The 16,644-nt window shown below is 47.0% G+C and overlaps 1 protein-coding gene across 9 annotated transcripts in view; it reads right to left on the bottom strand.

The window, feature by feature from the left end:
- Window positions 1-15,933, bottom strand: part of Zc3h7a (zinc finger CCCH type containing 7 A) — a 39,459-nt gene extending 23,526 nt beyond the window's left edge. For 5 of the 9 annotated variants that reach the window (XR_015630745.1, XR_015630747.1, XR_015630746.1 and 2 more), the window contains exons 1-4: window positions 15,823-15,933; window positions 3,883-3,983; window positions 2,338-2,377; window positions 468-665 (exon numbers count right to left, since the gene is read on the bottom strand). Coding sequence is in view for 4 of the 9 variants with exons in the window: in XM_087572730.1 (XP_087428856.1) it covers window positions 468-665; window positions 2,338-2,377; window positions 3,883-3,950 (306 nt within the window). In the remaining 5 variants the exon portion in view is untranslated. Of the gene's footprint in view, window positions 1-467; window positions 666-2,337; window positions 2,378-3,882; window positions 3,984-13,813; window positions 14,008-15,822 lie in introns of all 9 variants that reach the window. The other 4 variants (XR_015630748.1, XM_087572729.1, XM_087572731.1 and 1 more) reach the window with 2 other exon arrangements.
- Between the last annotated feature and the right edge of the window lie 711 nt (window positions 15,934-16,644).

The raw sequence follows: 16,644 nt of genomic DNA, 5'->3' as shown, positions 1-16,644 counted from the left end.
AACAACTATTCTTTGTAAAAAGAAAATTAAAAAGAAAATTTAAAAATAGAAGAAAAAGGGAAAATAAGGATTTGCCTATGTTCTTACTACAACCAACCAACTCTTACCCTGGCTTGAACACCGACAGTGTACGTTCACATCACTGACGCACCACGTGGTGTGCCACAAATCTCCAGTGCTGACGTGTCAATTTTAAAAGGAAACGCAATGTAACTCCTAAATAGCTTAATGATCAGAGATCCACTACGGAAAGCAGCATTAGCCATCCACGGTACACATGAACACAGCTTGCGGGCCAGGGGGGCAGCTCAGGGGTGGATCTCCTATTCTTATGCTAGGGTCTTGAAAGCACAAGGCCCAAGGCTCCCAAGGCTCATGCAGGGCAAAAATTAGGAAAATGACATTTTATTAAGGTACTGCATCACTGAAGACAACCCTCTAGAATTACTTTAAAACTCCCAACTTACCATATTAGAATAGCAGGCAATACGATTTATCTGAAGTTTTTCAATGATTTCTTTAGGAATTAAAATTTCTTCAGACTTTGCATAACTTGCTATATTCAGAGCTTCTGAATACTGAAGTAGAGAGCCGCTCCAATCACATTCCCGGTAAACATCATTTCCTTCATTAAAAAGATTTCTCACAAGAGCATGCAAATACACCTAAAGAAGAGGAAATAAATATCATCGCTATGCTTAAAACCCCAGCGAGCACCGCGGGACAGCAGGGCAGAACTGCAGCAGGAAAGCCTGCCACTCCGCCCACCACTCCGCCTCACTGGGAAGCTCATCTTGCCCACTTCAGCAAGAGAAAATACACTCGCCTATCGGGAAAACTAGGGCCAGAAGCACGTCGTATGTGTGTCTCTGATTCTGTGCAGATAACAAACACTTGGTGGATATTTATGGCTTCAAATTTGCAGCCATCCTCCTGCCTCTGCTTCCCAAGAGTTGAGATTACAGGCAAGAGTTACCACACTCCGCTTTATAAGCCTTTGACCGATGTTTCTGATAGAGCAACAGTAGTAAATGCTTTCAATGTGCAGTAGTGCAGCACACTAGGAAACATGTACATGGGGTGTGCACACGTGCACAGTACCCTTTAGTATGTGCATGTCTTTAACATGGGGTGTGCACACGTGCACAGTACCCTTTAGGCTGTGCACGTCTCTTTACCAGCACAGTTGAACTTCCCACACCTTCACAGACCGTTCACATTTCTTCTTTATAAGCATCTCATTGCTTGCAGGCTGGGAGGCGTGGTTTGTGCAGGTCACTGCATGAGTGGAGGTCAGACAACCAGTCAGAGCTGGGGGCAGACCTCTCCTACTCTGTGGGTCCATGGAAGACTCAGGTCCTCAGGCTTAATGCCTGGAACCCTTGCAGGCTGAACCGTCTCTCTGGCCCTGTATCTCTCCTTTCATAAGATTTGCTTAGCTCATTTCCTGATGTAGGGAAGGGAAATGAAGCTAAGTAATTTGATTATTGAGTGATTATACCCATTCTTTGATAAATGCAGATAATGGCTTGATACTTTAAAAGACCTTCTCTACCACAAGATCAGATAATTTTTTTTGATCTTAATAACACATTTAATATGATTAGATTACTGACAATCAAATCAGGCCCTGATGCCTGATGTGGCTTGTGACCTAACACTTAACCTCAGTGGACCCCAGTTCCAAATGTGGAAAAACAAAAGGATTTCTCTGGGTATTTCAGCTCAAATATTTTATGACTCTCCTCTGTGGAGAGATAAGAGGAAGAGGAGGAACTGAACACAGGGGAAAGAAGAAGGTGGACACTTAGACACACACCCTCAGAGACTCAAAGCCACAATTCTGTGGTCCCAGGTCCCAAAGGAGTGAGTCCAGCTCAAGCCCAGCTCCTCCTCCTCCCTATCTAGATGATCCTCCTTCACTGCTTTCTGGACTGACCAAAAACTAAAAGAATGACACCTCACATTCTGTTCAGATTCTATCCCACTGATTTCTGATAAAACTACAAATGCATACTAATTCAAACTACGCTAACGCAGGAAAGAAGATGCAGGACAATCATCTAAAGATGCCCCAAAGGGTGCACTGTAAAGAAGAGGTCATCGAGCTTTGCTGTAAATGCCAAAGAGAACATTTAAAGTGCTGTGGGGCGTGAGGGTTCCACAGGCACCACAGAGAACCCATAAACGACTGGCTGCAGCCACAGGGCTCGGGCACAGCTCTCTGTGAAAGAGGACAGCGGTCAGCTGTGACAAGTAGAGCTACACTGCCCAATCCTGCTGCACAGCACAGTTCTTGAGCCCCGTGCTCATCCGCAGCCCTCCCCAGATCCTTACCGCATACTGCTCCTGGGTCCCTGGATATGACAGTGGAGACCTGAGAGGAAGAAACAAATCTCTTGTAATTACCCAGCTCTACTAAAAGTCTTGTTTTTTTGTTCTACACTGTAACTGGATTGGTCCGGAACTTCCTGAGATCAGCTTGCCTCCACTCCTAAGTGCTGGGATACAAGACCTCCCAATCTACCAAGGCAGGCCCTATCTGCACCATTCAGCCCAAAGTTATCTTAAACTGTGCTTGTCAAGGCTGGAAACACGGCCCCGTAGTTAAGAGTACTTAGTGCTCCTGCAGAGGACCCTGATTCAGTTCCCAACAGCCACATGGCACCTCAAAGAGTCAACACTCTCTTGGCTTAAGAGGGCACCAGGCATACATAGAGTTCATAGACACGAATGGAAGAGAAACACTTAAACACATAAGAATAAACCTTTAAAAAGACTGTGTTTTTAGCTTGGTGTTGGTTCAAGACACATTTTTTTTTTCCTTCACAGACAGGATTTCTCTGTATAGTCCTGGATGTCCTGGAACTTACTCAGTAGTCCAGGCTGGCCTTGAACTCAGAGATCTACCTGCCTCAGCCTTCCTGAATGCTGCTCTTTTTTTCTAAAACCAGGGTCTCAAACAGCCCAGACTAGCCTTGAATTCCTCATAGACCCAGCACTAGACCGCAAGTGCTAAGATTTTGGGCAGGGAACACTATCAATTATTGTCTCCCTAGGTTTAACACTTCTTTTGCATTTATTCCTTTTAAAAATAGTACAGAACTATTAACACTTCTTCATCTGACTGTTGCAGGCCAATGTCTCCCCCTCAGAAGGAACAGAGAGGCCCTTCTGCCTGGACATGAGCCCCGGGGAAAGCTGTCTGTCACTGGTGCTGTTCTGAACAATAAAGTCTGACGGCAAAAGTCCTCTGTGCTACGGATGTTCACCTCAGATGTTTAATTCACCAGAATGTGTCTTTATGGGAACACAATTCTTTAAGTAATGAGAAAACACCGTAACACTGGAGCTTTAGCCCTAAAAACCAACAATAAAAAATAATATAAAAATATCCAAGGATAAGAAAAAAAAGTGTGAGCATGGAAATGTGTCATTTCTTCTTCTTTTTTTAAAGATGTATTTATTTATTTCAGCTGTCTTCAGACACACCAGAAGAGGGCATCGGATCTCATTACAGATGGTTGTGACCCACCACGTGGTTGCTGGGAATTGAACTCAGGACCTCTGGAAGAGCAGTCAGTGCTCTTAATCACTGAGTTATCTCTCTCCAGCCAGAAATGTGTCACTTCTAACCCAATCTGAATACTATGAAATTTCTCAGCCTTGCTAGGTATGGTGGCTCATGCCTAGAGGCTGAGACAGGAGGATTGGTAGGAGTTTGTGGCTTTCTTTGGCTACAGTGTGAGATTTTATCATAAAACAGAACAGCACAATCCTAGAAAAACCCAAAAGAGTTCCCTGACTTTCTCCATGTGCAGACTCCATAATACAGGGCAGCCCTCAGACAAGCACAGCAGCCATGAAGTGCCGAGCTCTTACTGGATGAACTGTAGACCGTCCTTGATGCTGTGCTGCCTTTTTCTTCTCTCCTCCGACACACTGGACATGTTACCCTGTACATCCACTTGCTAATGAGCAATCTGAAAAGAAACAAGGCACAAAATTACTGCCAGCAATTCTGGATCCCCAATAAAACACCCATAACTCTAGGCCCTTCACTTAGGCCAGGACACACCCACCTCTAAAAGTCCTGGACACTGAAGCCTTTCTTTGGGGTCCCTGTGGTCTTATTACTCTGCCAGTTCTGTGTGCCCCTCCTAAATGGCCTCCAGTCAAAGTCACATAGTCCTTCCTCACACGGGGGTTTGTTTCTTCCCTGTCAACTCACACGCGTGAACTGGCACAGACCAATCTCCACCTTGTTGAGCTTTTAGAAGATCTCCAGAAAAGAAACCTTTGCATCTGGCTACTTGGAGGGACTGGACATCCGAGAAAGGAGAGCCAAATCTCCTGTGCTCTGACAGCCACTTCACACTAAGGCTACCCAGCCCTGAGCAGCTGTCACGGAGTACTTCCCAGAAAGTGAAAGCGAACCCCTGAGAAGGACCCCCAGATAAAGAATGGATTTCTTTGGGTCGGCAAGATGGCTCAATGGATAAGAACTGGTTGCTCTTCCTGGACTTGGGCTTAAATCCCAGCACCCACATTGGCAGTTCACAACCATCTGAGACTTCAGTTCCAGGTGATCTGATGCCTTTTGGTAGCCCCACTCAGGTACTACACACATGTGGTCCACAGACCTGCACACAGGCAAAACACCCACACACATAAACTTTTAAAGTATGCATTCCCTGATCCCCGAGCTAGGCTCCCAGCTCGGCGTCTACTTTGAGCCTTGGTGCTCCCTTCCCTTGTGGGGTATCTTCCACACTGCTGGAGGCTAGCAGTCTCTCTATCCACCATCTGTGGCAATCAAACAGCTCCAGATATTGCCAACATCCTTGGGGGGCTGACAGGGAAGGAGCATCCCATCGCCCTCCGCTGAGAACTGAAGCCAACAATGAACAGGGTGTCTTAGCAAAGGCTTCAAGCGGGCAGCTGGGCGTTCTGGTTCCCTACTGCTTGCCACTGTGATGTCATGGTAAGGTACCCAGGGTGGGATGCCTGGAGGCCGACATCTTTTTGGTCTTTCCAACACTGTCAAGTGCTAAGTATTTGTATTTGATACTGTAAAGGTAGCACTCAGAAAAGACATCTACCACTTGTTTTTTAAATTATTTCCCTAACTAAGCCAGGCATGGTGGCGAACAACTTTAATCACAGAGTGAATACCAAGACGACCAGGGCTACACCTTGTCTCAAGAAACCCAAATAAATAAATAAATAAATAAATAAATAAATAAATAAATAAATAAATAAATAAAAAAAATTCTGAGTTTTTAAAACTCCATGCCACTGGGAAAGATGGCTCAGTGATTAAGAGCACTGGCTGCTCTTCCAAAGGGCCAGGCTCAAGTCCCAACACCCACATGGCAGCTCAAAACTGTCTGTAACTTCTATCCCAAGGCACCCAACACCTTCTAGAACCGGGCATTCAAGTGCTACACATGTGTTTTGCCTGCACAAAACACCCATGCATACATGCAATAGTTTTGCTTTTCTTTTAAGTTCATGACACTAAAGTAATAAAATTACATTATTTCTAATAATGGGGTTGGTTTTGGTTTTGTTTTGTTGTTGTTGGGTTTGTTTGGTTTTGGTTTTTTGAGAAAGTTTCTGTTTAGCCCTGGCTGTCCTGTAACTCACTCTGTACACCAGGCTGGACTCAAACTCAAGAGATCCATCTGCCTCTGCCTCCTGCCTCCTGCCTCCTGCCTCCTGCCTCCTGCCTCCTGCCTCCTGCCTCCTGCCTCCTGCCTCCTGCCTCCTGCCTCCTGCCTGCTGGACTCAAACTCAAGAGATCCATCTGCCTCTGCCTCCTGCCTCCTGCCTCCTGCCTCCTGCCTCCTGCCTCCTGCCTCCTGCCTCCTGCCTCCTGCCTCTGCCTCTGTCTCTCTGTGCCTTTGCCTCTCTGTGCCTCTGCCCCTCTGCCCCTCTGTCCCTGTCCCTGCCTCTGCCTCTGCCTCTGCCTCTGCCTCTGCCTCTGCCTCTGCCTCTGCCTCTGCCTCTGCCTCTGCCTCTGCCTCTGCCTCTGCCTCTGCCTCTTGAGTGCCAAGATTAAAGGTGTGTGCTGCCACCACCTGGAATTTTAAAACAGCTTTAAACAGTTTGGTACGGTTTTAAACAGTTTGGCGGCAGAGATAGCTCAGAGGTTGACATCCTCTGAGACTTTCCTTAAACAAACCATAAAGATGATGTAGCCTCTGCCTCTGCCTGCTACATACATACATACATACATACATACATACATACATACATACATACATACATACATCTTGATGGGGTCTGTTTACTTGCTTTTTGTGTGTTGGGAGTGTGGCAGGGAGTGCCAAAGGTTGGATCAAAGACTAAAAATGTAATCTACCATGTAGTCTATCTCTAGACTACATCCAAGCCCTATCAGGAGTGATGTAGAGTCAGTGGTACCTGGCTCTGTGAGAACTTGTGCCTGCTATGCATGAGGCCCTGGAGTCAATTCCCAGTACAGGGACTGTGGGAGGGAGAGGGGAAAGGAGAGGAGCTAGACAGATGGTTCTGTGGTTAAAGAGCTTAAGAACGCACACTGCTCTTGCAGAAGACCTGGGTCCAGTTCCCTACACCCATATCTAATGGCTCACAACCACCTGCAACTCTAGTTCCAGAGGACCCAGGGCCTCTGAGAGCACCTGAATACAAGTGGCATAGACACGCACAGACAGACAGACAGACAGACAGACAGACAGACAGACAGACAGACACACACACACACACACACACACACACACACACACACACACACACACCCCAAATAAAAACAAAGATCTTTAGCTAGGGAGTGGCACACACTTTTGACCCCAGCCCTGGGGAGGCAGAGGCAGGCGGATCTCTGAGTTTGAGGCCAGCCTGGTATACAGAGTGAGTTTCAGAACAGCCAAGGCTATCAAGAGAAACTCTATCTCAAAAAACCAAATTAATAATTAAACCCTTAAAACAGGAAAGAAGGAAGGGTGTATAGGATCTACCACAGATTTAACTTGACTTGAAAAAATAACCCCACCTCACACCGACATTTTTAAAGAAAGAAAACTATTTCAGTTTATCACCTTAATTTGGTTTGTAGTTTTATTATGTCTTTATCTACAATGCTGTGGAATAAAGTGGAGTTTCCGAATCAGTCAGCACTGAGACGTCTTCCTGTCAAAGTCAGGTCTCAGCTTTAAAGAGAATTTTTTCTTTCTTCTTTTTTCTTTTTTCTTTTTTTTTTTTTTTTTTTTTTTTTGTTATTGTTGCAAGACAGGGTTCCTGTCTGTCCTGAACTCCCTCTGTAGACCAAGCTGGCCTCAAATTCATGAAGATCCACCTGCCTCTGCCTCCCAAGTGCTGGGATTTAAAGTGTGTGCCACTATGTGCAGCTGAGAATTTTTTTCTTTACAGAGAAGAACACAAATGCAACCCCTACCACCACAAAGTATGCAGTTGTGTTTCCTGCATTTGGGGAAATCTCAGGAGTCAACAAACTCCAAGTGCAACAGATGAGCCTCCCCGGGGACAACCACCTTCTCAACCACGGTATCTCCCATCACATAAGTATGAGAATTCTTTTTTAAAAGTCCAGTGGTGACTTCTCTCACACAGACAAAAGCTGTGCTACCAGACTATGTCCTCCCTTCCTGCTCGCTCACAGTCATGCCTAGGCTATCCCTACCTCACTTGCCACTGTATCGTCACAGCCTGAGCCCCATCATCACCCAGCCTCCCCTCAGGTGAGTGCCCTGAGCTTCATCTGCCCGCCTTTCCAGAGATCTCTACTCTCTTCCCTACAGGACCTCTAGCTCGGCCCCTGACTACTGCACACCCATCCATCTCTGAAAGAGCTACAGATGGCTCTCTGCCTCGATTCACTTGGGTGCCACAGAGACCTTTCAAACTGTTTACAAGGTACTGTGACAGTGAAAGGGATGTCTCCTCCCCAATAGCACTGTCATGTCTGCCTACCTCATTTGCCTTCCCCCAAGGCAACCAATCACTGCTTCCAGTCTCTTGTGTGTCCTGCCAAAAATACCCTATAGAAAACCCTTTATCTAAACAAGGCCTGGTGGCACACACCTATAATCACGACATTCAGGAAAAAACAGAAACATCAGAAGTTTTAGGTCATCCTTAACTACATAGTGCATTCAAGGTTAGCCTGGGCTACACGAGACCCTGTCTCAAAGGAAAAACAAAACAGCAGCAACAAAACCTCTGTCCCAGTTTAGGAGCTCGTTATGAACCACTGGGCAAAACCACGTACAATGACATGTGACACGTGTGCACACAAGCACAAACGTGTTCATAAGATGTCAGCATGTGTAAGGGCAACAGTCTGACACCCGTGGCCTTTTCCTACTTGTGATGCATTTGTCACCAGGGGAGATGGGTGAAAGGTTCGTGGACCTCTACAGACCCCCCTGTGATTTCTGGAGAGTTCATAACCGACTCTCAAAATAAAAGCCATGATGTGCACGGCCATTTGTCCTATTAGGATGCTCTGCACTTGGCCTTCTGCACTAAGCACCAAATAGCACTCGTATCTACCCACACACACCATACAGCAGGCTCTGTGATTAGGCTGCACCACAACTTACCCATGCCCTGGTGCCTTCCTGCCTCTAACATCCTTGCAGGTTCACCAGACACACAGGGCATCACATGAATGTCAGCACCTCTCATCTCTGTAGGATAGGGCATGGGTGTGTGGAGTGTCACTGCCCACCAACAATCCAGCACACCACCAAGGAACTGCGTGTTCACCCGTGTCAGCCAGGCAGGTGGAAGCCGCATAGACATGGTGAGAGCTCAAGACCTTTCCAGACTCACGTTCCTTGTGCCTCCTCCACGAACTCTGCCAGCTGAGTTCACTACTTACAGGGACTCTTTACCTAAGATCCGCATTAAGAAGCCATCAGGATGTCTCCTTTTTTACTTTGTCTAGGACTTTCCACAGCAAGCACTGTATTTCTCAGTAGGTGAAGTCACCAGTATTGTCCTTTGTGTCTTCTGGAGTTCGACACAGTCATGAATCTGTGTGTCATCTGTGCACAGAGGCCATGCTAATCTTGGCATTTAGTGCATGTGCTTTTGAAGCAAGTACTAGAGTCTGACATACTCAGAAATATATTCCTTCTGAAATTGTAAAATAACTTTTTAAATGATTTCTTCTAGTATTTATTACTTTTTTTAAAAAAAATCTGATCTAGGGATGGAGGGGTGGCTCAGCAGTTAAGAGCACTGGCTGCTCTTCCCCAGGACCTGATTCTATTTTCGGTATCCACAGGGCGGTTCACAACCATCTATCTGTACCTCCAGTCCTAGGGTATCTAGTGCCCTCTTCTGGCCTGTTTGGGTATTGCATACACTCAAAACACCTCGATGTGTAAGAATTAACAAATGAAAATCTGGGGCGCTGGAGAGATGGCTCCATGGCTGAGAGCATCAACTGCTCTTCCACAGGTCCTGAGTTCAATTCCCAGCAACCACACGGTGGCTCACAACCATCTGCAATGGGATCCAATGCCCTCTTCTGGTGTGTCTGGAGAATGACGGTGTACTCACGTAAAATAAATCTTAAGAAAGGAAGGAAGGAAGAAAAAAGAAGAAAGAAATCCAGGAACTGGAGTGATGGCTCACTAATAAAGCACTTGCCCACACATGGAATTTGATCCCAGTACCCATATAAATGCCAGGTCCAGGAATGTGCACCTGTAAAGCCAAGGGAGGATGATCCCTGGGGCCTGCTGACATCAGCCTGTGCCCTCCACACACATATGAATCATTAAATTAAAATGTGATCTATCATTTTGCTGTAAGCAATAATGTTAAAATACATATAAATGTCCCTCCCTAGGGACTCTCCCGTTACCCAAACATTTAGTAAAACTCTATCTATTCTACACTGACACACTAAAGGTCATCTTTCTCATATACAAAATTTTATAGCTGTTGACACTTTTTTTATTGATGACTCTAATTGTAAATTCATTTTTAAACAATTTCATGTTGCTACATGTACATGCACTAGGAGAGAGGAGGGCCCTGGATCCCCTGAACGGGGTTACAGATAGCTGTGAGCTAGCTAGCTACCATGTGGGTGCTGGGAACCAAGCCTGTCTCCTCGGAAGAGCAGCAATGACCTTAACTGCTGATCTAATTAATCAATTGGCCCCACTAACTGTAAGTTTTTTCCCCCAAACCTAGCCAGTTCCTTGATCCAGAAACTCAGTGCAGACTGCTCTTTTGTTCACAATTCCACATTCTATCAATCACAAGCCCACCAATGACAGCACGGGAGTACTGAGCACCCCAGCCTGGAAGGCCTCCTCCCATGCCCCTGTTTCCATCCACTTCCCACAGGGAACGAAGAGAAAGGCTCTGTAAGAACACAATCTAGGGCTGGAGAGATGGCTCAACGGTTAAGGGCATTGACTGCTCTTCCAGAGGTCCTGAGTTCAATTCCCAGCAACCACATGGTGGCTCACAACCATCTGTAATGGGATCTGATGCCCTCTTCTGGTGTGTCTGAAAACAGGTACAGTTACTTATATATAATAAACAAATAAAATCTTAAAAAAAAAAAAAGAATACAATCTAAAAGCTGGGAATGATGGTGTGCTCCTGTAGTTTGGCTGTTCTGGAGACAAGAACATCACGAATGCAAGGTCAGTCTCAGCTTTAATAAAACACCATATCTCAAAGAATCAAAACAAACAAACCCTGCCCCCCAGCTTCATTGTGTGGGAAAGTCTATCAGTGAGTGCACTTAAAAGAAGAAAACCTTGCTTCCTGGCACTAAAGGAGCTTCCCTTCCAATGACTCCCTGCATGCCCTTCCTCCTCCAGGCCACATGGGCTTTCGATGGGCAGTGAGACAGCCTAAAGCACACGACACTCAAAAGCACTGTGCTTGCTGCTCTCTGTCCACAGCATACATCCCAGTCTTCCACAGAGCTGGCTCTTTCTCATTCCAGAGTCCTGGCTTAAATGGCACATCTTGGGACCTTACCTTATCACCTCAAATTGCCACAATGTCCACCTTAACCTCTATCAATCCCTTAAACAGGGACCTTGTCTCTTAACACTGACTGTATGAACAACGGACATCAGGAACTCTGTAGAACTGTTCACAGAACATGGAACAAGCCGCACACAGCAGCATGCACCTGAGGACACAGCCAGAAGATCAGGAATGCCAGGCTCTTCAGGGCTACAGGAGGAGACTCTGCCTCAAAACAAGCAGTGAAGGACAAGCGAACAAATGAAGCACCAGAAGAAAGGGTCCACACAGGGAGTGGCTGGAGGGAGGGCACAGCAGCTATGGTGGGACTCAACGTCCAACTAGCCGGAGAAGCAAGATGAGAATTAGGAACAGACATAGATAGAAAGCCTCGAAAAACCATAAGGGACACCACATGGAGTACGGCAACCCTAAGGGACACTCCCAAGGAGTACAGCAACCATAAGGGACAGCCCCAAGGAGTTTTGCAATCCATTTCCTACACCAACAAGAAAGTGAGGGAGGGCTGTTAGCAGTACACATCCAATCAGAAAACCCAGTTCATTAACTCTAACAAGCTAGAATCTCTGATCTCTTTTCGAGATCAGCTGCCTTAAAATTCATTGTTTGCCTTAAAATTCATTGTTTGCCTGAAGTTATGTGAAGAGGAAGGAAAGCGCCCTGGATCCCCATTCTAATCCCGTTTGATCAGTGTCTGTTAGTAAAAGGCATTGATTGTCCTTCAGTCTGGCACAAGCCTAGTATGGTGAAATCCATGACCTTTCAACTTTCACAGCACGAGGAAAAACAGCTTCCATGAACAGATCCCAAGAACAGTGAGATGTTTCTACAACATCCTGAGACAGAAATGGCAGCTGGTGTTCTCTCTCCTGCCACAAGCTATGCCAAGTGCTTTACCTGCAGTTAAGTCATCTGACCTCAGTGCTCTGAAGACACATAAAGCTGGCCTCAGGCCACGGAACTAGGAAGTGGCAGAGCCACACTTCAAAGCCAGCCTGGCTCCCATGCACCTCACTATTCTGTATCAAGGGCCCAAGGCTCCTGGAGGAGGGTCAGTGCCTGTCTTAGGTGGCCTGGGCAAAGATGGGCACTGGATGGTCATTCAAGAGGAATGGCATTAACATGCTCTGCACATACGTACACACATGTGCACACACAGAGACATACTCAAGAGGAATCACTGAAAGCCTCCTAGCTCAAGCTGGGCCAGGAACACATCTAAGAAAACTGTTCCATGACTACGCTTGGCCAGGACATGTTTAGATACAAATACTCATGTGAAGCAACCTTCTTTACAAGACAGACCAACAGACAGACTACTAGTGGGCCTGACTCAACTGCCATTATGGGACTGGCAAAGCATCCTGGATGTGTATATGATCAAGATATGTGTATGAAATTGTCAAGATATAAATAAAAGATTATTTTTAAAGGGTGCAAGAAAGTAGTCTGGTATTTTTGTATTGTTGCTTTTAAAAAAATCCCTAAGGTTTTATTATTTTTGTGTGATATTTGTGCATGTCTGTGTGCCATGGCATACACATAAGAGTCAGATAACAACTTTATGCTGTCAGTTCTCTCCTCCCACCTTTATGTGGGTTCTGGGGATCGAACTCAAGTAGTCAGGTTTGCATAGCAAGCACCTTTACCCACTGAGCATTTCACTGCCCAAGTGTCCCTAGTTTCAAGTAAAAATTTTAAGTGTAATTCTCTCCTCAGACTTAACTTTCTGTGAACCAGATTTAAAGCAACCACCAAGTCAGATGATGGTGGTGCACGCACCTTGAGTCTTGCCACTCAAGAGGCAGGGGCAGGTGGATTTCTGTGATTTGGAGGCCAGCCTGATCTACAGAATAAGTTCCAGGACAGCCAGGGCTACACAAGAAACCCAGTCTCAAAGAACAAAACAAACAAAAACTAACAAAACAAAGCCAAGTGGTTCGAGTCACATTTGAGAACCTTGTCCCGCAATAGTGAGCCCTAGCTGACTCTTCACTTCTCCAGCACTGGGCAAGAGGGCAAAATGCCACACCCTGCAACCAGGTAGTCAAACCCTGCTAAACAGCTTCTCCCTTCTCTGAACAGGCTTCTCCCTTCCTTGAGACAGCTCCTCTCCTGGAAGCTGGAAGAGCCTACACCAGACAGCACCAGACTTGGCTCCTCCTCTGAGCCAAGTCCTCCCTTCACCCCAGCAGGAATTGTTCACAGGAGATTCTATATTCTAGAAGGGAAGCAGCCTCCAGCCAGACAAGGCAGCTCACAGGGAACCCTGCATCTCACATATAAACCTGGGCTTCTTCAAAAGAAAAGCTTCCATTGAGATAATCTGTGCCACACAATGACTGTGTGCCCCGATGGTTCTCACCATGCATGTTCTAGCAACCCTCCCTCCAAACTCCCATCCTCTCTTACCTTTTATGTTATGAAATTAACTAGACAACACATTGCTAAACTTGTGAAATTAAAAAGCAAATTTCCAAAATTCTTGTTGGGGAAAAACCTGGCAAAGTTAGGTAACCTCACTTTTTTTTTTTTTTTTAATCATCAATGAAGTCACTTAGAAGCCATGACAAAGTTGCTGGACAAGTTAAGTCAATACTGCCAACCTGATGACCCTAGTTTAATGCCCACCCCACAGGGGGACCATGTTTCAAAAGAAAAAAAGTATGTGTGTGTGTGTGTGTGTGTGTGTGTGTGTAGAGGATGGGAAGGAAGGAGGGAGGGAGGAAGAGAGAGAGAATGAGAGCTCACAAACCACTTTTTCTTCATTTGTATATACCTCAGAAGTGGGTTCCAACTGTTTTGCTGTTTGCAGTTTGAGGTGAGACCTCACTGCTGCCCAGGCTGGTTTGGAACACCAGGGCTCCATCCAAGGTGCCCTTCCATTTCACTCTTAGTGGCTGAGAACACAGCACCCAGCTGACACCCGGCAGGCACATTTCACTTGAAGAGTGAGGAGAACATGTGGGTTTGCTGAGACAAAGCACACAAAGGTATTATCTAGAATGCAAGTTTCCTCCCACGGCGTTCTGTCTAAAGTTTTTGATTTCTATCTCCTTCTTAACTAGCTACTCAAAACTATTTCCACAGTTGACTATCAACCAGTCATTCCCAAATGGATTGAACACAAATCAGCAGGTTTCAAAAGTCAGTCACTATTAACAACAGTAAACCCTTACAGCTGGCGAATGGACTGTTAGACCTGGGAACTAGAGGGGAAGAGCTTGTAGGGCAGAATATAACCCCAAGCAAATGTCACACGAACACCGCTGGGAAGGAGTGTTTCGGTTCATCTGGAGGACACTAATCAACCTGTTCTCTCTACAAATATTGAGAGAACACAACTCAATGTTATTCCCATCTGTAGCTCACCCTGCTGGTCCAACAGAGCACAAAGGGGAAATTTTCAACAGAGAAAACTGTCTGTGCACTTGATTTAGTCCAAAGATGAAGAACGCCACACCCAACACATACCTACACACACACACACACACACACACACACACACACACACACACACACACACGTCAACTGAGGTGAAAAGAACCTTGGATTCCTTAAGGACCTCCAGGAAAGGGAACCACTTCCAAAAGCAGCAGGAAAAGAGCAGATGGCAAGGGCTCCCAGCCCCTCCCCCATGCCGATGCTCCACTAGAGCGTTGCCCAATCGAAATACGATACCGGCCGTAAGTGCCATTTTAAATTACCAAGTGGCCATACTAAAAAAGTAAAAAGAAACGGCTAGATTGTTTTATTCTAACGTAACCACAACAGGTACCACCTCAAGGAACTACGTAACACATTACTTGCTAAACACAGCTGATTTAAAGCATAGGGGCTTCCTTATTTTTTTCTCCCAAACTAAATCTTTCAAACTTTAAAACTGAAACCAGAGCCGGGCAATGATGGCACACGCCTTTTAAATCCCAACATTCGGTAGGTAGGGGCAGGCGGATCTCTAAACTCGAGTCCAGTCTGGTCTACAAAGTGAAACCCTGTCTCGAAACAAAAAATTGAAACCAGAAGTGTATCTCAATTCTTGCTACATTCCAGTGCTCCGTGGCTCCACATGACCAGTGTCCACATTACTGGACAGCGGAAGTCTATGCCAGACCCTCTTGGTCTTAAATACCTAACATGATGATCCTCTTTGATCCCTTAACATCTGGGGACCCGAAAACGCCCAACCCCGGAGTAAATTCACCCAATCAGTTCGCAGGCGCCACCCCTTGGGCCCAGCCAAGACCTTCCAACCTGACCACACCCCTGCGCTGACTACCCCTAACCGGAAATTCCCGCTAATGGGAACTGACAGGTCTCCATTCTTTAAGGGTGGGGAAAGGAAAACCGAGAACCCCCGTACAGTCTCCGAACCCCGGCCGAACACCGGAAACCAGTCGCCACCCATACACGGGGTGGGCCGCGCATAACACCCGCAAGGGGCGAACCCGATAACCGCGAGCGCGCACTCCGCTGGCATCGCGCGCGTCCCCAAGTCGAGACAACTTATTAACACGGACCCCGGCGACCACCCAGCACCCGAGAATAACGAAATGCTAAGCCACCAAAAGCGAGTGCGCGGATGTCGGACAGGCAGTCCCAGTGGCAGGGGCAGCCGCGCGTGCCCGGCTTGAGACCCCTGAGGATCCCGTGCAGCCGGTTCCGGGGTCCGCGCCCCTCCCCCGCCTGGAGTCCGTTAACGGTCGTCCGTGCTCACGAGGGACGGCGGCGCGAGCGATTGGGAGAGCGCGACCCTCCCCGCGGTGGCCGTGGGTTCTCTTCCCTCACCTGCGGGGCGGCACTCTGGACGTGGAGGTTGCGGAGGCGACAGCGGGATGTGCGTTCACCCGCTCTAGCTCTCAGTCTCACGGCTTCCCTGGGCGACCCACCGCAGCAGCCAGCCCGCGACGCTCGGGGCGGCGCCCTCTGGCGGCGGGAGGCCTTGCGTGCCGCCCCGCAGACGCCACCATTGGCTGCGCTGCCAGCGTCAGGCCAGGAATGGAGGCGCCACGTCGGGGCCTTGGGGCTGCGGAAGCGGCGGCGATAGGCGGAACCCGAGGTGGTCACACGGAAAGGGGTGAGCGACCGCAAGCTCGTGAGCCCAGTGTCCTCGCCCTCTCCCACGGCCCTTGGACTAGAGAAGGAGACCTAGATTCATCTGCGCACAGGTGTCACTTTCTCCGGAATTTGTTCCTTGCAGCAACTTATGCCGAGCGTCCTTCTCTGCATTCCGACTCCGTTACCGTCACCCTGAAAAAAACAAACAAAAAACCAAAAAAATCCAGCCATACAGTTGTCCTAATCAAATAAATGGCAGGTACCTAAACTCATTTGGGCGCCGGGAGCGTCATTCTCTCCGAAAGCTGTTCTCAATTCCCTATTCCATAGGTAATTATTCTCAGTCACTATTTTTATCGTCTTGAAAACAAGATGCGGGGTTTTTTGGTTTTTTTGTTTTTGCTTTTTTGTTTTGTTTTGTTTTTTTTACAAATGAATGGTAGGGACGGACCTCGAAGCCAACACAAGCTCCATAATCTTTTTCTCCCTGACCTTTAGATCTCAACTTAGATGTCGCTGTATTCACCCGTATTTCAGTGGCCAGGTGTACAC

The sequence above is a fragment of the Rattus norvegicus genome, chromosome 10 (genome assembly GCF_021556685.1).
Source record: "Rattus norvegicus strain SHRSP/BbbUtx chromosome 10, alternate assembly SHRSP_T2T, whole genome shotgun sequence".
Lineage (NCBI taxonomy): Eukaryota > Metazoa > Chordata > Mammalia > Rodentia > Muridae > Rattus > Rattus norvegicus.
This window is presented reverse-complemented; position numbering and strand designations above follow the sequence as displayed.